The sequence below is a fragment of the Parasteatoda tepidariorum genome, chromosome X2 (genome assembly GCF_043381705.1).
Source record: "Parasteatoda tepidariorum isolate YZ-2023 chromosome X2, CAS_Ptep_4.0, whole genome shotgun sequence".
NCBI classification, from domain to species: Eukaryota; Metazoa; Arthropoda; class Arachnida; order Araneae; family Theridiidae; genus Parasteatoda; species Parasteatoda tepidariorum.
Window position 1 is genome coordinate 39,387,705 of NC_092215.1, and position 22,523 is coordinate 39,410,227.

The 22,523-nt window shown below is 29.8% G+C and overlaps 1 protein-coding gene across 7 annotated transcripts in view; it reads left to right on the top strand.

Annotated features, from left to right (window-relative positions):
* LOC107442615 (gamma-aminobutyric acid receptor subunit beta-like) overlaps window positions 1-22,523 on the top strand; it is a 299,717-nt gene that overhangs the window by 151,534 nt on the left and 125,660 nt on the right. For all 7 annotated transcript variants that reach the window (XM_016056222.3, XM_071188359.1, XM_016056221.3 and 4 more), the window contains 2 exons: window positions 17,110-17,192; window positions 20,507-20,644. In XM_016056222.3, the coding sequence (XP_015911708.1) occupies window positions 17,110-17,192; window positions 20,507-20,644 (221 nt within the window). The remainder of the gene's footprint in view (window positions 1-17,109; window positions 17,193-20,506; window positions 20,645-22,523) is intronic.

Below are 22,523 nucleotides of genomic sequence, written 5' to 3' on the forward strand. Positions count from 1 at the left end.
TTCATACACTGAGAAAAAAGTATGGTCCAAACTATCAATACTGGGTACTGGTAGTACCCAAACTACCCATATGACCGGTATGGGTAAATGTACCGGGTTTCAGGCTCTATGGGAACATCAAAAAGCTCTGCAATTATTATCGAAGCTCTTTGGTAATGATTTTGGTAAAATGAACAATAAAATATGGTTTTATAATATGCGATAAAATTTGATAATTTTAGCTTTTGTGATATAAGAGACAAAATACTATAAAAATATCCGACTAAATATACAAAATATCTATGTCTCTCTTCTTAGATGCTGTTATGTACTAAGAAATAAAACTTAAAAAGCACAAAAAATTTAAAGATAAAGATATACTGCTAAGATATACTACGATAAAGATATATAAAGTTTCTATAAAGATATACTACTCATTTCTTAAACTCGTGAGATCTAACAACATTTGGAAATTCTTCTAAAATTTAGTTAAAATATTCTGCGACTGAAACTACGCTAAGAAAAAAAAGTATGGTCAAAACTACTGGAACATTTTAAAATTCACCGGGTTCTCTGTGTATTCAAAAATAATTGTATAAATTTGAAATTTATATTTGCTTGTAAGAGCGATCTTAGGGAAATTGAGTTTATTTGGATTTTAATGTGATGATGATTTTATGTCCAAAACCGATGTATAAAGATAACGTTTAATAACAACCATATTGTTTGAACTTGTTTTTAAAGACAAAAACTCTTCTAAGTTAAACAGTAAGGGATATTGTTTGAGAGGTGTTGCATGGTTAGAATACTTAACAAAACTTTGCAGGTTTAGCTCAATGGCAAAGAGACTAAAACCATGATCTTCTTACCACAGAGGATACTACATGTCAACATTACTGTTAACAAACAGAGACATAAATATATACTAATCAGCTCGCCCACGCCCAGAATGGAACTTAAGTATCCAGTATCAGTGGAAACGATCACCTTCCGTCTCTTTTATGTACTACACCACTTCTTTTGATTTGTCGATATATAAATTGGACATTTGACTCCTAATCTTAAATAACTATTCATTACATGAAGAGAAAAAACATTTTCAAACTTCCATGGTTAGCAATGACGTAAAAATAATTTTAACTATAAATCAAAACTGTTTCGTATTTCGTCCAAATTTTTAAAATTTCATTAATTTTTGTTTACAGCCTTTCATCCCTTGAGTGGGTCGATAAATGAGTACCAAGCATGTTTGGGAACTAAACACTGGGGGTTCCGCGTTCAGNACTGGGGGGGGGGGTTTCGTTCGGCTGACCACCTAACCGGAACAGCTGCTCCTGCACCCCAGAGCCCAAGGTCAAGAATACTGAGTAGGGCACAGTAGGCCTTGGCCCTCTATGGGCTGTCACACCACAGAGTTTAGTTTTTTTGTTTTTCTTTTAGTTTTAATTTTGTTTAATTCTAACACATTAAAACGAAGCATTAAAACATGTGGGACGAATTCATTATTTTATCCTGCATATAATGCTTGAAATAAATTGATAAATTAGTAAAAAAAATTATGATACCTGAAATATTTTACCAAATTGCACAAAATGCAAAAAGAAATGGAATTTTATTCCTAAATATCCTGTAGAAAACTATATTTTTCGATTGCCTGTATTGTAATCTAAAAAATAAGCAAAATAAAGCTTAGTTTCAAACATTTACACAATACATAAACACTTCATGACATCATTTTACGTTGCAGTTAATTTTTATCAATGAATATACCACAAATATAACACCTACAAGTATATTATAGAAAAAAAACACTCTTTGTTTATAATAATGGAGCATTTAATTCATTTAAATAATTTTTTTTTAAAAATAAAGCATGCTATTTTATTTCAATTAATTCTAACTAGCTAAGTGAACTTCTTAAAAGCATTTTTTACTTACATTATAATTAAAAAATAATTTTTTTCCAACTTTGGTAATTGCTTTCATCAATCATTATGCCACTTCGCTTTCAAAGAATACAAATACGGAAAAAAAGTCTTATGCAAAATCTTTAAGAGTTAATCGTGGGTAAGAAAAGTTCAGCATTTAAGAAGCTTAAATTGACTTAAACACTTCAGGAAAGTAATGAAAAGCTTTTAATGTCTTCAAATGAATGATGAACCGCGCAATTGTATAGAGCTGAAATGTTAGTAAAAATAAATATAATGCATAGAAACAAAGTTTAGATGTTTATATTTAGAAAAACGTTATTTAAATGTAAAGGCATTTTAAAAGGATATTTTTTTTAACAAAATCTTTCATTACTTCAAAGTGTTTAGAAACAGAAGTATTTTGCGCATTATAGGAAACCTTTTTGATTGGTCAATTTTACTTTAGTAAGGATAAATAGAAAACGCTAAATAAATAAATGAAAATTTTAATGTTATGTGAATTAATCACAATTAAAAACTCAATTTTATTAAAGTTTAACTAACTTAAAAAAGAGGGTAACAGGAAAAAGGGGAGTATTAAGATGTATACAGTAAAAACAATCCCGTAAAATTTACTTTTTTAAACCAGCAGCTGGGTTGGTTGCGCAAAACCTTAAACTTTACGAAGTAGATCCGTAGCCTATACAGTTTTTTACCATACAAGATCAAGTTTTTTCTGAAAATATTACAAAAAAAATCAGTAATCAGATTGGGTTTTTTTACCGTAACAAAACAAGTTTTATACAACAGGAATAAATCTGTTAAAACAGGAATTTCATCAAACAGGAACAAATTTTCTGTCAAGAAGTAATTCTGTACTCGCACTAGATGTGACTATTTCATGTCGGTAGAATTCGCATCGAGCAGTCACTGCTGGGATTCAAACCTGGGTCTCTTCTATTTGAGGTGCGCGTTCAGTTCCCTCAGCCACCACGACGAAAATGTTTTATTATGAAGAAATTGTGACAGAGAGAGTTTTGCTTCAATATTGTGTCGATCTGAAAATAAAGTCGAATAGCACTTTTATTTATACCATCTTTAAAATAAAAAGTATATGCTAAAAAATACGAGTAATTGTAGAAAATAATCGTATAATGATTGTTGACATTACGGAATGCAAAATTGCATGGCAAAAAATAGAATTTCAGCTAACGGTTTTAATCGGTTTCTGAATACGTTAAAAATGAAGAAAAACCGTTTTGTCAAAAAATCGACTTTTTACCGTTAAATATGCGGAGAAATCCTTTACGGAAAATAACTTTTGTTTCAGATTTTTAAGTAATATATGTACAGTCGAACTCGTTTATAACGAGCTCGGATGTAACGAGAACTCGGATTTACCGAGGGAAACGAGAATATTTGGTTGGATCAATGTTAAGTCTATGGAACAGAAGTCGGTTTTAACGAGCAAGACCCGGTTTTAGCGAGCAATATTTTTCCGTCTTGTAATCTTTTTTCTCATCTTTCTAGTCTTTCTGTCTTATCTTTTTTTCAAAATGAGAAGAAATGTGCACGAAATAAAAAAAAACGTGATTAAATTAATTAGTGTAATTAAAGTAAGTAAGTATTAATTAAATTTAAGCACTCGGATTTAACGAGTACATGTTGCCGTCCCTCTGTGCTCGTTATAAACGAGTTCGACTGTATTACATATTATATTACATAAGAATAACATAATTTCCTATGAATGTTTGAATACGTATAATTATTCCCCAATTTGTTGAAATATAAAGACAATTTGTTTTTGTATTTTGATTCATACTGGTTTTTAAATGCAATTATCTGATGTTAATGACTCAGTCTCTCATTATATATCCATTTCTAAGCCTCATTCAATACAAACAAAAAGAGTTTATGTTAATCAAAAGTACATATTAAAATTGCTGTCATTTTTGTATGCATATCATTAGTTGAATAAGTATATCAAAAATTTATTATAGCATACAGAAAAGAAATACACTGTAAAAAATTCTGGATAAAAATACGATCAAATGTTCCAGCATTCAGGAGATTGGTATTTTTTACCGTAATATCTATTTTTTCATGGAAAATGCTACGAAACAAAAAATCTGGTATATCATACTTTTTACAGTTATAATTACAGTAAAATCCCTGCATCACTCTTAATAATAAAATATCACTGTCAAAGTTACAGTGTATTATTTTACGGTAAAATGGATTATATGGATGATGCTCCCAAAGAACTGATATTTAATGCCGTGATTTGATCTGAAATGTTTTACAGAGTACTAAGAATAAACAAAAATAAAGCGTAGTTTAATTGAGGACTTGGCGTTAAAAAAATACTGATTTACAAAATATAGGTGACACCTAAACAATGTTAAGAAAAAGGAAAAGAAAAAAGAAGCTTTTATAAATTAAAGATCCTTAGGCTCTTTACCTCTCTGGAAGAAACAGCTTTTTCATTTATGCCTAGTTATTTCAGTTATCAAAGCATCTAGTCAAGAAAGTTTAAAAATGTTTTGCTCGGTTCTAAAATGAACCGACAGACATATGAACTATTTCTAAAATCATTCTTGAATTATTCGTAGATTTTTTATTTCGATTCCATGCTGGAGAAAACTGATTTTCTATCTGTGCCTAGTTCTTATACTAATCAAAGTAACTATAATTTCCAAAATAAAAAGAATGAATAAAAGTTTTACTTGGTTCTAACCAGGCCTACTGATTATTCCGGTTATCATTCTTTGAAAAAGAATTTTAAAGGCTATAAATCGCCATAATAGCACTCTTATATTCATAAGCATCAGAATATTTTAATTATTTGAAATGCATAAACACTAATATAAAATACTTTAATTGTTTAATTGTAAAAAAATAATTTTAGTAAAATCTAATAATAGTAAATCTGTCATAGATTTATTTATTTTACTTTTTAAACACCTCTTTAATTCTTGATAAATAAGACTGTAATATTTACCATAAAGAATTTATATTAAAAAACTATTATGGATATAAGATAATCCTGTCAAACTTTAATAAAATATGAAGTGAGAGGATAAAAAGGAAAATACTCCTTTGTATTTAATTTAAACTTGTTGTCAATTGCTTTTCGCATCACTGAAATATTATAAACCGGCCATTAATACGTTAAAATTGATAGCTAAGAATAAAAGAAATCCTGATAATCATAATAATTTCTTTAAATGCTTCACACTGTTTTAGTTAATTTCTCCCTCTTTTGTCAACAAATTTTCACGAACAATGTGCTTAGAATCGATGAATTTAACAAATTTTTAATCTAAATATCTTTTGAATTCAGAATCTATAGGCATTGTTCTCGAAGTCTTTCATTTGTTAAAAGGCATTATTTCAATATTTATGAAGATTATAAGTTAGCAACGTAATCTTAATCTTACAGCTTTCAAATATAACCGATTACTTGTAACAATTTTAAGCTTATACATAAACTTCAAAATGTTTTTATCTTCTTTCTTATTTTGTCCAAATGACTTAATATCGTCTTTGTCACAAATTCTGTAGTTGAAGGTAAAACTGCTTTAAATACTTAATTTAACCTGAAATTAATCGGCTTTCGTACAGTTTCTTAAGGTACTTGGTAATTCCACGGTGGAAGAACAATAAGACATTTTAATTTTGTACATTATTTTTTTAGTTTTGCACATTAATTCATATGCATAAAATGGTATTTATGTATTCATATTTGTTACTTATGAAGATATTTCAGATTTAGATACATAATTAGCAAATATATTTTTAAAATATATACTTAATAATTCATTCATAATTCTTAATAACTCTTTAGTTTTACCAGTAAAATTAAATTTATCACAAAATTTCATCTTACTCCTTTTTAGAGTCATTTTCCCCAGTAATGTTATGTTAAAATATTTTTAGGATTGAGTTTGCTCATTTAAAGAAGCTCTTTTTGCTTATTTTCTAAAATTAATTTGATTTTAAGACAATTTTTAAAAGTTGGTGGAGTTTTCAAAATGTAGGATATAAGTCGTTAAAGCTTATGGCCTACTGTAGAGATTTGGCCATAAGCTTTAACTACTGTGGTTATAAATGAGGAAATTTATAAGTTATGCCTTTCTAATTACTGGAATTATAAGTTATGGATAAAATATATGTTCTTAACTAACGGAATTTATAAGTTATGTGATAAATTAAGTGAGAAATAATCCCATGAACAAACGCATTGCGCACAAGAAAAAATTGCTCCCCCATGTTTTCTGATATTCTTGATACCACTCTAACATTTACTGCTACCCACATTTATGTAAACAAAACCCTTCATTAATGGCAGTATAGCCCAGTGATTTGAGAATCAGACTCTGACCCGAAGGAGGTGGTGTTCGATCCTCAACTCTACTAAGACACACTGAGTACATGCGGGATGCGAGCTTGTAAAATCTGTTGAGTCGAAAGTCCTGTGGTCGGTTCCTGAGCAGTATCTTAGGTACAGGGATCGGGAGAAAATTTCCTTTCCCTTCAGATCCATGTCTAAATTGGAGAAGTGGCCTTATGAATGAGTGGAGGTGCCATCTTTCCTCGGAGTTCAGAGCTAAGACGATCTTCCATTCTTGCGGTGCTCTCTTATCAAACAGAAGACTCACCTTCCTGACTCAATTCACAAAAATATCAGTGACTGGCGACTTTGGCTTTTCTGAGTGTCATTAGTGACAACAAAAGTATATTCAAAAGTTAACAAATAAGTATAAATGAATGAAGCGTAAACAAATAAGTATAAACAAGCAAAGTGTATACAAATAAGTTTAAACAAACAAAGAATAAACAAATAAGTGCAAAAATAGCTTTTTTTAGGCATTTAAAATCAGTAAACTTGGTGGGGTCTATACTTTCCACTTTCTTTTAAATGGTTAAAATCTCGATAAAGATTCGAAAACTCGAAAAAGTATATAGCTCTTTTTAATCATATATTTTAAACCTGCTTCCTCATGCACTGTTTCTCTTTAAACTGTTATTTAATAAACGTGTGCATTCAATTTAAAATTTGATCATAATTATAAAGAAAACATTAAATATATATACTTATAATATATATTAATAATATTAAATATGTATTTGTATAAATAAAATAGAGTAAAGAATAAACGTTTATATAAGACATAGCAAATATGTGCTATATCTTTGCATATTTTCTATTATTCTATACTGAGAAAGGCAATACACAGTCCGAAAAATAAATAAAATATCTTCCACAGCATCAGCATTTTTGCTCAATGGAATCCCAATATGTTCTTGCCACTTCGACCTTCAGCATCTACTGAAATGACATTTTTTATGCATTCGGATATTTATATAAGCGAAAGCAATAAGAAAGGCTTAAATAACCAAACAGAAGTTTTCTTATCAGTTCCATATGTTTTTCTGGGAAAAAATTGCAATAATAAAAAAACAATCATTGATATGGTATACCAGAGCTCAGGATTGCTATTTTAGTTAAAGCTCAAAAATGTCATTTTGCGTTATACTAACTTTAAGATAAAAAGAACAATAAGTAATCCGTAGGATTTTGTTCCATTTGGTAAAAATATTACTAGTAATACTACAATTTGTAAATAATAAGTTTTATAGATAATACGACTGAGTTTTATGATTATAAGTGAAAACAAATGTCATGAATTTTGACTAGTTGGTTTTATTATGGAATGTATAAATAACAGAAAAATAGCAGTAGAGTTAACAAAAAAGGGTATTTTTATGGCATTAAAAATAGTTTTACTAAATTGAATTCAGTTTACTCTCTTTCTACACTGAGAAAAAAAGTATGATCGAAACTAGTAGAACTCGGTAAAACGTGCCGTATTCAGTAATTGCTGAAACTCTTTGGTAATGATTTTTCTAAAATTAACAAAAAAATAGGGTTTTATAATAAGTGATAAAAGTTGGTAAAATATGGTAATTTTATCACGAAACCTTAAAGCATGGCCTAAGAACCATGGATTCGGTTCAATTAATTTTTCAGTTTTGTATTACTACATGCGTATAAATACGAACTATAATTTTTAAAACTAGAATTTCCGGTATACCAGAATTTTTTTTTTTTTGAAATCCAGTAAAGTTGACAGCATTCATCTGCTGTTAATAGTAAATATATTAAGGTTACCGGTCTCTAACGTAAAACGAACACTCACCAAACTTACTTGAAATTCGAAATGTTGTGAAAACGATTCAAAAATCGAACTGTTCTGTGAATCGTGAATGGAATGAAAAGAATGTTCATGCGTATCAAGTTTAAACTAATCATACTTATCACTATACAATTGGCCATATTTATCATGCTAAATGCTTTAGGTCATTCCAAAAAAGCTCGTCGATACATGTATTATTTCTAAGAATCCTGTTTCGCGAATCACTTACTGTTCAAACAATTATAACATCTTCCATCGCATGCAATCCTTTCACAAGTTATGTTGGTTCTAATAAACCTGGAACAAGCCAGCCATTTGCGAATTAAGTCAGCAGCCTTTCGTTTGACAAGAGGCACGGCAATAGTGAAAGTACATCGTAAGCTCAAAACCCAACACATAGATGGCAGCACCACTCATTCGTGAGGACACTTCATCAATTTAGACATCGATATGAATGCGAAGAAAAAAAAATTCTCCAGATCCCTGTACCCATAGTATTGCTCAGCAACCGTTCACGGGACATTTCGTTTCAAGAGATTATACGAGCACTTAGATAGCACGCACTCGTTGTGTCTTGGAGTCGAGGATCGAACCCCGGCCCCTCCAGACAGGAGTCTGATTTTCTCACTAAAGGCTACCACAGACCACCAGTTATAATTTGCACCATTATCAATAAATGACATTACCATAAACCGAAACCTCACACACCCCGTCATATAAGTAAACCATAGCGTGCCTTCTTACCACATCTCTTTTCTGCTTTTAATATTTCGTTTGCAAACATAAGGGTTATACTTTTGTTAAAGTAACATAAAAGTAAATTTCTGTGTCATTTGATTTAACAGCATAAAATAAATTTTGAGGAATTTAGGAGAATTTCTTGAATTTATCAAAGTTTCTTCACTATAAAATAAGGCATTATCAGGGGGTCACAAACTGGAAACCCTGACAAAACAAAGCCAGGAGCTGTATTTTTACAAAAATGTTCCTCTGATAATCAGTCACTTAGAGCGTTATTCAATAATTATATCAAATCCTAAATATTTGATCAGAAATCATCAAAAATATTCGGATACTAAAACGTTTTCTCCAAAGTTGGAATCCATACAGAATTCAGTACCGTTAAGGAACTTTGTTTATACAAAAACGAGCAATTTCACATAGATATGTTGGAAAATATTGCTTGAAATATTATTTTATTTTGAAGAAAAAATTAATAATTATTATTTTTCTTATTTTTACGTAACTTATTATTTTGTAACGTATTTAAATTTGTAACAGTTTCGTAATATTTTACATTCTTCCAAAGAATACAAAATATAATAGTAAAATAGAAAAATAACTAGTTGGGCTTTTCTGCAATGCAAAACCAGCTGCCAAGTATTGTCCTAATGCACGTAAACGTGCAAATACACTCCTATTCACTCTTTCTATTCAAAAAGACTGACACGTTTAATGCTAATTTTGCTCTTAATGTAAGCAGAAATTTTTATCTTGAAAATTTTTCTCTCCTAGGGTGTGGTTAGAGCATTTCGTTAGTAAGCGCACAAGCCGGATGTCTGCGTCATTCATAAATCAACCCTTTTTCATAATTCACAACTACCAAATGGTAGTCTTCAAATTTCTTTCGTGCACATAAGTTGGCTCCCGAAAATATTTCCGGAAGAAGCCATTTTTTCATGTTAGTGCCGAACACGAAATTTGAGTTTCCTTATTAAAACACTGAATAAACAAGAGGGAAAAAAACTAAGCGCTGGCACTAGTTAGCTGAAATCATAGGCCGCTTACCATTAAAGAAAGAAATTCGCAGAATATATCTAACGTTAAAATTTCTGTTTTGAAATTCTTGCCTGGTAATGTTTTTGTAATAGACCACGAAATAATTCCTTTTGTAGCTAAATTCAAGTGTGTCACGATTTGAAAATGTGGGTTATGAAAGTCATTAAAAGAGCTTTTCTCCATTAAAATTCATGTTTGAGTTTTTTTTATGTGAAAAAAATAAAGAAATTAAAGATATTGAATGTAAGAAATATTTTAAATGAATTTATTGAAATGAATGATTTTTCTTATAAAAAAGCAGTTTCTTTCTGCTTTTTAATAGATTCCTAGCTTCTTTTCAAATGTTCGCGAACTGTAATTTTTTAAAAAAAAATTAAAAACATTAACATTCCTTTTCACCCAGTTTTGAAATTCGTATTCAAATTGAATTTCATTTTAACTCATAATATTTAATTAAAACTAACGTAAACATGTCCAATGTTCCAAAAAGAAACGGAGTAAAATTATGTACCAAAATTAATTTTAATGAAGCAAAAGTTAATGAAACAAATAAAATAAAATCTATGAATAATATTTTTTTTGTTTTAAATACAATATTGTTTCCAAAAGACATTTGGTGCAATTACAACTGTATGATTTCGGAGACATTTCTAAATTTTATACAGCAACTTGTTAGGTGACTTCAAAAAAATTACTCAGGCTTAAGGGAACACTGAATCTTGAAAATTATCAAAATTTCAAAAGTTATTTTTTGTAGTGTATATCTAGTTAACAATTTGTATTTGGCATAAGCACTCGACGATGCAAATATCTTTTTTAAAAAATGCGTAACTATTACTTTATTTTATATTTTATTTTGTAACCGTCGTCGAACAGCCGACCCAATTTTAGGTTTAAGACTAGTAATGCTCAACTCCTTAGTCTTGTAATTTTGAACCAAATCTGGAAGACAAGGGAACTACTGGATCACGCATTGGGACTAACTAGTCTGTGTGGAGGACTTTCGGATGAAACTAACCAGGAATTCGTTACATGGAAATGAAAACCACGAAAACCTCCCACAGTTAACCTGACAGCAAGAGGATTCTAACCCATGGTCAACCAGCCATCGCTGGGTATCGATCTAGGGTCACTTCATTGAAAGGTGAATGCTCTGTCCCCTGAGCCCCCACCGCTCCTAACTATCACTTTAACAATTTTGTGGTAATTCACACATAAGAAATATTTTTAATACAAAATATTTAGGATTTTTTTTAAATTTATTTTTATCTTCACCTCTCATTTTATCCTAATTTCATTAAAATTTTGTCAAAAGCTTCCTTAGAGGTTAAAATGATTGTTAAGTATTATTCCAGTGAAATTATTTTGCTATTTTTAAAACCTACGAGCAATTCTCCTTGCAGAACCATTTCCACGTGACAGATGAGATGGCGCAAATTCAGAATTGTCGACAAATTAAGTGATCAGAATTTTGAAAGGAATGAAAAATAAACAGTTTCAAAAAACATAATTGTTTAAATGCAGACAACACATAAATGTACAATAAAGTTAGCAATTATTTCTTATATAAAAAATTACATTTAAAGTTTCAGTTCTAGAATTTCAGTTATTTTCAGCTGTTTTAATTTCATTTTAAGAAAATTTTTCTCAAGATTCTTAATGATTTCAATAGTTTTATGATATAGTTCACCATCCATTAAGAACAGCAAAAATCTGAATAACATAAAACTTTTGTATAAGTGCTACTTTAATCCATTTAAATAACTTCTGTTTACTAAACACTTCATAGCTTATTTGTGATTCAGATGAGTCATACAAACTACCCACTGAAAGGTGTAGGCTGACACAATATATCCTTAGTGGTGAAAGATCATGGGTAGGAGTTCACTTGCCGTCGGGCTAACGGAGAGAGGTTTTCGTCGTTTCCCTCTACATTTAACGTAAATGTGAATTAGTTCTATCATAAAGTCTTCCATGAAGTCTAATTTACCCCATTGCTTGATAACGGAGCTCCATTGTCTTCTAGGTTGGGTTCAAATTACAAGGCAACGGAGTTGAACAACTTTAATAATCGTGAACTCTGAAGGTTTTCGGCTGTTTAACACAGGTTGTAAAATAAAATAAGTACTACATACACGTCTGAGGATAAAATTTTGATGGATTGAAGTTGCAGGATACATTTTTTGAATATTTCTTCTCATTTTACATACCGGTATAGAAATTCATATCCTTTACCTTCAGAAACCCTTTTAGAATTTTGAAATTAAGGTAGAATCTTTATAAAATTTGCTGAAAAACTTTGTGTCAATTTAAACGTTGTTAGCAATAATTTTATGCAAGGAAACACCATTATTCTTATATAAATTCCTGTATTTTCTCTTATCGTATTTTTTTCTTCATATTTTTTTCGTATTTTACGTATCTTTCTAGAACTTCATATTTTTAACCAACAGAAAACTTTCTAGAATTTAATAATCAAACTAAAAACTCTATAAAGTTTACTGAAAAACTCCGTATCAATTTAAGCGCAGTTAGAAATTACTTTATTTTGTTTTTTAGCGACAGGCACTGAACTTAACGTTCTTAGCACAAAGATGCTGGCATTGTTGCTCATTTTGCATTGCCTCGTCGGCACCTCATGACCAAAGTCACGGCGGCGAGCAACATTACCCACGCCACACTGCCATAGATGCCCATTTATAGGGTGGGCCATATTCATACAGCATACGCAACAGCGGCTGACACAGAGAAAAACATTCATGTCCTGAACGGGATTTGAACCCGCAGCCATTGACTTCGCAGTCAGGCACGCTAACCACTCTGCCCCCGGCCGGCAGGAATAATTTTACGTAAATAAACACTATATGAAACTCTGTTTATTCTTGCAACGAAATTCGCATTTTTTTTACTCATTTTATATATCTTTACAGAACTTCATATTTTTTACCAAAAGACAACTTTCTAGAATTTAAAAATTAAACTAAAAACATTATAAAGTTTATTGAAAATTTTCGTATGAATTAAAATGTAGTTAGAAATAATTTTATGTAAAGAATAACCATGAAATTCTGTTTATTCGTCTAACGATTTTTCTAAAAAGCAACAGTTATCTTAGCACATTTTATCTTCTGAAAGGCAATTACATTTTTCTAACAGAAACAAGCATTTTACATCATTTCTTTTAAATCGCTGATAAAAATACATTTTTACGCACATAATTTTAAAAATTGTATGAGATGAAGTGTAACTTTTACAACCGTTAATCAACCATAAACTAAGCTAGACATCACTTCTTTTACCAGAAACATTTTCTTCCATGTTGTGAAACGTAATGGTTGAAACTTAACAACGTTTCCAGAATCTGAAAGAATCGTTGCATCGTTTAAATTCTTTATGTGCTGCTGTGGGTTTATGATAATTTTACGACGTAATATTTCATAGATAATGAATCGTGAATAAATCTTAAAACGCAACTAGCTATTAATTATTATGTGAAGACATTTTTTACATCACTCTTTTTGTAATATCTAATTAATTTTTAAAAATTAAGCAAATTCTTGGCATTTTTAGTTCTGGAAAAGATTGAATAAAAAGGAAATTATTTCGTTTGTATCTGTCAGCTTTTTAGTTCTTTTTTCATTTATGTCTTTATTATTTAATGAAACTCCAATATTTTAAATAGAAATATTTTTATCACTCATATTTCTTTCCATTTTGTTAATAAGATTATTTGATTTGATGTAGATGTATTTTTTGCATAATAAGTATACAATTTAGCAATGTAATGTTAAAATATACTGACAAAAATTTTAATCATCATATTTAATTAACAGTTATTTTTTTTCTGTGAATGTCTCCAACTGTTTTTGCATTTGATTTTCTTCTTAGGTTTTTTAAGAATCGTAAAAACAGATTTTACGAATCGTGAAAAAAATATTAATAGTTATTTTTTCAGGCATTCATTAACATAGAGAATCATCGCGTTATTGTTAATTATCCCAGTTATTTCCAGGACTGTAAATTTACGTATTAATAGTTATTTTTACAGTAAATATCTTCTACTAATTTTGCATTTATTTTCCTACTTCGTCTTTATTTTAAAAATTCTAAAAACGGTTTTTACATTTTTAACAGCTATTTTTACCTTTATTTATAAACATGCTATTACTTGTCAGGATTGTTTTATAATTTATTACCAGCTATTTTTGCAGTTAATAACTTTCACTGACTTTACATTTGTTTTCCTTCCTAATCTTTTTTAAAAGCTCTAAACTTGGCCTTTACAATTCTTAAACAGTTACTTTTACTTACTTTTACAGTTAATATCTACGACTAGCTTCGCAGTTGTTATATTCTTTTAACTTTTTAACTTTTATGTATATATATATATATANTTTTACAACCCAAATCATGGGTAAAATCCAAATATTTTTAGATTAATTAAAATTATTTTTCATTATTCTAAAAGTAAAAAAAATTCCATTTTTCATTTTTTTTTTATTCTTAGTTGTCTTTCAGAAGGATTATGAACACAAATTGAACGGTGGTATTACGGCAGTATATTTCTTTCTATATATATATATATATATATATATATATATCAACTCATAAAAAGTAATTTAACCCCTTGGGGGTGAGTGATTCAGAAAAGCATTCGTACAAAATCAGGTTTAGGATGTAATTAAATAAAAAACGGCAACTTAAATGTTTATTATTGTTAGTTTAATCATATATATAATCTATGTCAATTCAAAGTATGACTAAATAGTTTTATTTTGAACAAAGTTATGGTGACTTAAATAAATCAAACAATTGTAACTCCGTCCACAAATAAACTGCTAAAGAATTACTCTGATTACCAGTTTTATCTTTTCATCCTGGTTGATACGGTTTTATGCTGGCACATATTTGTGACAGTCGGCGCGAAAGGGTTAATGATAATTTTTTTTAAATCTTCGCTCAAAATTTCAAAACTAGTTATAATTTTAAACTCTATCGAATTTCCTCTTCAGTAATTTCAAAGTAAAAATAAATTTAAAAAAAATCAATATCTAAATTCCCCTTCCGTGATTCCCTATATAAAATCATAGAAACTGAACAATAAACACAGTAAACTTTAGTCATTATTAAGTTATATCAATATTTTTAATGTTTTCTCAAGTTACGTAACGTTTAAAAACAATCATAGAATCAAACTATACATTAAGAACAACGAAACACTTATCAACAAATAGAAAAATAACATCAACAGCTCCCATGCAAAAAAATTCATTGAATCCTTTACCTTATTAACTTTCATGAATGATTGATAGTAAAAATCATTTCCTGCTCTTTGTTTGTAAGCCTGATCTCAACCGTACATCTTGTTCCGCAACATATATCACATCCAGTTAATGTTGTCAATTCCCGCTGTAGTTGGCGACATGGCGGATTTTCGCCAATCACTGCGACAAGAATATTGTGAAAGCTACACTAAAACATGCATTTGCTAGCTGTATCAGGCTTAATACACCTCTGTCTATGTGAAGAGATTTCCCGTGAGGCTAATTATTAACGTAGTTGAGTAACCTCCATGGGCCAATGCAGAATCTCTACGTGACGGTCATAACGCTACAAACTTTACCCTGTGGAGATAGAGGATTTATTGTTAGGATTAGAACTGCAACCACATTTTACCACTTCGAAGGGTAGACTATTACCAATGAAAGTCATTAATTGCGACAGTCAGTAAATCCTGTACATGCTACCATTAACAATTCTATCATGTTGCAGGCTGCAAAAAAACAGAGTGGTCTAAGCATTGTTTTATGTTGGTCGTAGTATGTCAAGGGATTAGGCTATGTCCTGATCGTGGCAATAAATTTTACTTTGAGACACTAACTTAAGGTATCAGAGAATTCGCTTAATCTCCAATGCAGTTTTATACTGATAAGGAAATATTTCGGAAAAGAGTTTAGATTTTTTTTTCGTGAATAAGGAAAAAGAATTTTTTCTTAAATTAAAGAGAAATTGTTTTGCGTTAAAATTATTGCATGTGCATAGTTTCCCTTGAAAATAGTCTGTATTCAGAGACAGTATTATATTGTCACCATAAAAGATGCATTACCGCTCATTAATTGAGATATATATATATAATTTTAAAAAAAATTCATCAAATCATGCAAAGTACTATACTTAAATGCAATATTTTTGCTTGAAAAAACTGCTTCTATTCGTTTCTCTATAAATCATTTGTAAAAAAATTTTATTTGTCAAATTTATAAAAGTATCCTACTACAAACCCAGAAATCCTTGGTTCGAATCCAGCCGGCAGCCAACGGGCATTTTTATCGCACTTTTTCCCTCTTCATCTCTTTAGAGACTATGCATTTGTCTCAAAAATTAGTATACGTTGTTTCAATTTTGAATACATGGGGTTTTACTAATTCGACTATTTTTCGGAGGTAATTTCACACATATTTACTCAATTTTGAGAAATCATTTTTTACAGTGTGGATTCAAAATTTTGAAAGAACTTATCATTAAAATGTCCCAAGTGATTGCATTGAATGAAGGTTGCTTTAATTTATGAAAGATTTAAGAAAACTTTCTGTAAATGCTAAATTATGTACTGAAATGTGTTTCATATGTGTTCCTTGAATAAGCCCTGAAATGTGTTTCTTGAGTAAATTATTATATTTATATGATAGTTTCTTACTTCGAACATATCTTGGAAATCCTGAAACTATAGATGTATTTAAAATTAATGAGTGCTGTATTTCTCAGCATAATTTTATAATTATTAATATGCAACGTTTACTTTTTTTAATCATTTTCGTTTGTAAACATCCAAGGAATTTAATGACTATATAGTGATATATTTCTTACATTGTAGGCATATTAACTTATATTTTGCTTCAAGAAATAAAATATTCTAGATACAAATAGCTATACTTGGCAAGTGCATTTATTTATAAATTAAGTACGAAAGTAAATATTTTCAAAACTTCCATTGAAATAAATATTTTTCAAGAAAATAGCTGTCCTTATAAATCCAATGCAACGGAAACAATATTTGTGGAAACAAAAACGCTCTAATTATTCTCATGAAATATAGGGTTTTTATACGAATACTTCAGAGATACTGTACACAAAAAAATACTTCTCTCTTTTAACTAATTTATAATATTACAAAAAATACTTCTCTATTTTAACAAATTTATATTAGTTTAAGCGTTAATGAAATATTATTTTTCTTTCAGATTGACTGTAACTGCCGGGTGTCCTATGGATTTACAATATTTTCCCATGGACAGACAAGTGTGTTTTCTCGAAATTGAAAGTTGTAAGTTTGCTAGAACACTTTTTTTGATAACTTTATATATATATGTATGTCTTTCTGTTTTCTAATTTGTTTCAATTGAAATAAATAAAGTAATTAATAAAAAATAAATTAGAAAGTAATTTTATTCTTTCTGAACAAGCTAAAATTAAATGAAGTACTTTAATTTATACTTAAAACCCTAAAGGAAAGAAATACAACAAACCACTTTTGTTTCAATTAGAACTGCTATTTAAAAGGAAAAAACTTAAAACTTGCTGAGGAAAAAAATCAAATTTAGTTTCATGCTTGATCAGAGTGCTGTGAATTTATTTGGGAAAATAATATACTTAGATGATAATATAATTCAATTTATATCAAAACTTTTGATCAATAAAAGGAATCAGCAAAATAAATTAATAACAGATATAATCCTGCTAAACATTTTAATCTAATATTTGTCTCGGAAAAATATTATGTACCTGAAGAAATCCTATTGAAACAAAATTATACTATTTAAATTTTGAATGTTATAGAACAACTAAGAATTTAAAATCTATACCTTCTGCGTTACTTGCGCTTACACATAAACTAATAAGTAATTTGCTCACCTTAGTCTATTTATTAGTATCACCAAGAGCAATTTTAAGGTTGTACCAGTTTTTAATGTAACACTTTTTAACCAGCTTCAGATCGATGGGCACCAACTTGTCTGGGAAGTATAGGCGGCCTGTGAGCAGTGCAGACCACATTGTCCCAATCATGCCGTTGGTCACGAAATTATAGAGCCTTTTCCTCCATGACCCTCCTGGCCACAACGGGCTGTTGCGGAAATGCTCCACTTTTAACTTTTAGCAGTTTTTAAGAATATTTTGATTTTTAATTCAAAATTTAAGTGTTTAACTCAAATTTTATTCAAAATATATTTTAAAGTTCACCAGAAAATAATCATATTATCATTTAATTTTGCATATGCATTACTACTTTAGACAAAAACTTGATTTCATTTTCAAGATATAAAATAACACTGGGAAATACTTCTTTTTTCTGCTGCATGAGATTTCTTAACAGATCTTAGATACTTTGCAGAGATGCCAATTTGTTCCGGACAGCAAATATATATTTTAATGTGGTAGTTTATCAATTGTGATTCTTGGTTTAATAAATTCAATTTAGTAGATTTTTATCCACCACTGTTTCTAAATAATTCGTAGGCTTATATAAATTACCGCTTTGTAGTACTTATGTCATGCTTTACCTTTTAAAAAACAAGCAAAAATAGTCAAATATTTGCAAAATTTACTTTGTTGTTATCTACCGTTTTATTAATTATTTTGACTTGTCCGGAGCAGTTAGCATCTCTGACTTTGGTATAGCTGATTTCACATCCGTTATCCGTTTTTCTTTCCTAGCTACAGTTTTTTTATTCACATTTTTTGTCTATTTTTTGCCAAAATGTATAAGTTTAAATACGTCATATATAACAGGGATTTAAAAAATGTATCAAGAAAATTCTGAGGGAATTAGGGCATATTCTCAGGATTAAACTTGCATAGGTACCCATGCCTCGAAACGTCATACGCTGCCAGGGGAGATGCATGCTGTTATGAACTGTTTCTTCGTGTGCCTTTAAGCAGGCCATTATAGGGAAGTTTTTTTTCAATTATTATTTCCTATGAGCTGCGCAATCGGTCTTGCCGATGAGCAGACCTAGTGAGTTCTCCAGAGGTGGTATCCACTCTTTCATGACCACCACAATGGGTGAGATACCGTTGGTCATGTTAATTTGGACGTCTAGTTTCTGCCACACTAGATGGTAGCACCGACACTCTATTTGGATGCTAAAGTGCACTAGGAATTTAATTTTGCCGGAAATGCCAAGAGCCAATAAGGCACTCCAGGGATTTTTTACATGCCGCATAATTACAACATGGCCGCTGAGGATTTTCTGTATCCCGAAAATCCGGTGTCTGTGCCGGGGATCGAACCCGCAGACTTGGGCTCAGAAGACCGACGACAAACCAACTGCGCCACTCGGCAACTATGATAGGGAAGTGCCCCTAAGCATCTCTAGGAATGGGTTCCTATGCAATTTTAATCCTGGTGATGTGCTTTTTTTACCCCTTTTTGTCTCAACATTTACGTCTCGTGTTATTTATAACGCTTTTATACTTTTACATTTTGAAAAAGAAATAGAATAAAAATGTCATTTTAAAGCAAATCCATAGTTTTAGGAACAAAATTAACTTCAGATTTGGAATTATCACAACCGAATTAGGAAAGATCAAGTATTTGTCTAAATAAAACACGAAATTCGTTCCCTACTGTAATCGTTGAAGAGTAGACTGGCATAAGTCATTCATTGTGCAATTTAAGACTCTCACAAAAATGTGAGTACAGAAACAATTCAATTCATTAATGAAATAAGATCGTAATTAAAATGCTTTCAACAAATATCGCTCAATTTCTTTCCTACTATAAGTCAGACTTTAAAAGTTGGAAATTCCTTCTGAACACCATTTACGCATATGTTTATTGTGATTTAAATTACTTATTATCTGAAATAATGCCATAATTTTAAGTATTAAATAATTTATTATTTGATTTCAGTCGGGTATGCAATGAGGGTCATAAAGTACATAAGTGGGGAGACGGCAATTCAGCGTTCGATTTTATTCAAAACGTATTTCAAAGTTCATCAGAAAATAACTATATGAGCAATTAAATTGAATATTCATAATTACTTTAAATAGTTCACATATTCAATTCAAACGGTTATTACATATTCTAACGATTATCTTACCGGCCGGCCTATGTAGGGGGCAGGGAACTGTCCTTGCATCAGAAAGGTTCTGAGTTCGAATCCCGGGCAAGGCATGGATGTTTGTTTATCCCTCTGTGTGTTCTATGTCCTTTCTCCTTTATGTGTGCATGTGACCCGCCCTATAAACGGGTTGTCGTTGTGTGAATGGCGTGGCAGAAGTCGAATTCCTGGCCATAGATGGCGCCACTGAAAAACAGGAACAATCGATCCCCCACTGCCTAAACAGGCATACGGAAAAAAGCGATTATCTTTTATCTTGATATGATGTTTGATTTAATTGCTATTTAGCCTCACATGAGAATATGATAAAAGAAGCATTAACGAAATAACATCGTAATTAAAATACATTCGACAAATATCATTCAATTTCTTCTATCATAAGATAAATCATATCATAAAAGTATGAAATTCTCTCTAAAGCAATTTACACATCTGTTTAATGTGATTTAAATTTTTAACTTTTATAAATAATCCCATAATTTCAAATATTAATTTATTGATTATTCCATTTCAGTCGGGTACACAATGAGAGACATAAGGTATAAGTGGGGAGACGGAGAGAAATCAATTGGAATGTCGACAGATGTCGAATTACCCCAATTCAAAGTCTTAGGCCATCGTCAAGACCAAAAAGAAGAGCACCTCTCGACAGGTATGGGTTTCGTTTCTTGCTCCTATAAGTAATTAAACTTTCAAAATAATTGGTTCCTTTCATTAATTCCAAGATATTTATTGAAAAACAAAATAAGGAGCTTCTTGTTGCTATCATAATAGTAAACGCTAATCAATTAGTTCAAATATGTTAGAGGAATACTTTAAATTGCTTTTAGTAAATGTTGTTAGTAATTGCATATAGAAAATGCAATGCGTCGTCTTTTCCTTGATTTCAATTGATTTTGAGTTTTAATAATCATTTCAATGTTTATGGAATAAATTTTCTTTTTCAATCACTTTAATTAACTGTATTCAACATTGCTGAAGTTTTTTTAGAAATCAATAAAAATGACATATAACTAGTTATTATGATGAAATTTTTCATTACGAATAGTTATTTTTAAGAAAATAAATAAATAAGTTAATTTAAAACTTGTATAATTATTTTCTTCGAGAGTATTATTATGTGCGACGAAAATAAAAATTTAATAATAATAAAATGCATTTTGTCAAAACTAATTTATTGTTTTATATATTTCCAATAGGAAGTTTGCAAAATAGCTTGATTCATTAAAATATAAACATGAAAAATGATTAATGTGCTTATTTTTGTTTAAAAATCTTCAGCCTACTTCGCATTGCGTCAAAGAATTTTTTCTAATTCTTTAATGCATTTGCTTTTTGATTTTAAAGTTGCAGATTCAAGATTTTTAAATATCTATTTTTTCTCATGTTGCTTTATTCTTTATTATTCTATAAAATGTTTGATGATTTTTTTTCAACTTTTATTGAATCAATTTTTATTTATTTAACTCACAAAATGCTCCGAAAGTTGAAGTGTTGGCAATACTATTGATTAAATACTACATAGAAATATTGCAGTCTTCTATATGTAATATTTTTTAAATGCTATTTCTCTTGAAAATAGAGACACAGAAAAAATTAAATCTGTTTAAGTATATTTTGTTTGGAACTGTAGTTAGAAAAATACATCATTATTTATAAACGCTAATTTTGAATACAAGATAAGTTAAAGTAAAAAATAAGTGTACTTTCGGATTAAATTGAATAATCTTTAGTTATTTTGTATCATAATATATAATGATCTTACCTACAATTAAACTGTAACCATGATTACCACCTTTTAGGATGCTTTATATCAATACCTTAATCAATTCAAGTTAGAACAGAGAAACCAATTACTAATTTCTCTCTTTGTATTTTTCTCTAACAACTCATACTGATTATAATATATGTATAGCTATAAAATTGTTTTTATGAATTTCCTTTAAACCATGAAAAATATATTTTATGAACTATGGATATTCTTAAATCAATTTTACTCTCAACGTATTCCTTTTCTCTTTATTACCTTTATTCTACATGTTTATACATTCATAAATTTTACTCCTTTTTACTTGTATTACGTACGTTTAAACTGTTGCTAACAGTTCGTACATATTTACTTATTTACGGCATCGAGTTAATTTCATGTCTTAATGCACGAACCAAAGGTTTGTTAAAGAATGCGTTGAAGTCACCAGAGTTGCCCGTATTCAAATAATTTTCATTCTCATCATCTTATATTAATATAACAATGTATATTAAACTCATGGAAGAAGCGCTTAAATTTAGCGTAATGGCCACACACTTCAGCACATTTCATCTTAAGCCTAAATGTGCAAGAAAGGTATGTGTCTATTTTGGAAAAGTTATAGATGCGGGGTTCATCCTATATCTCTAATAAGTGCAGAAATTTGGTTTAATTATGATAGACAACATGTCTACAGAGATTACCTGGGAGCCCTAAAAGTATTGCCTTCTTTATCCCAAAACTTTCTCGTGGTCTGAGTCAGTATATAGTACTTAAATGCGCA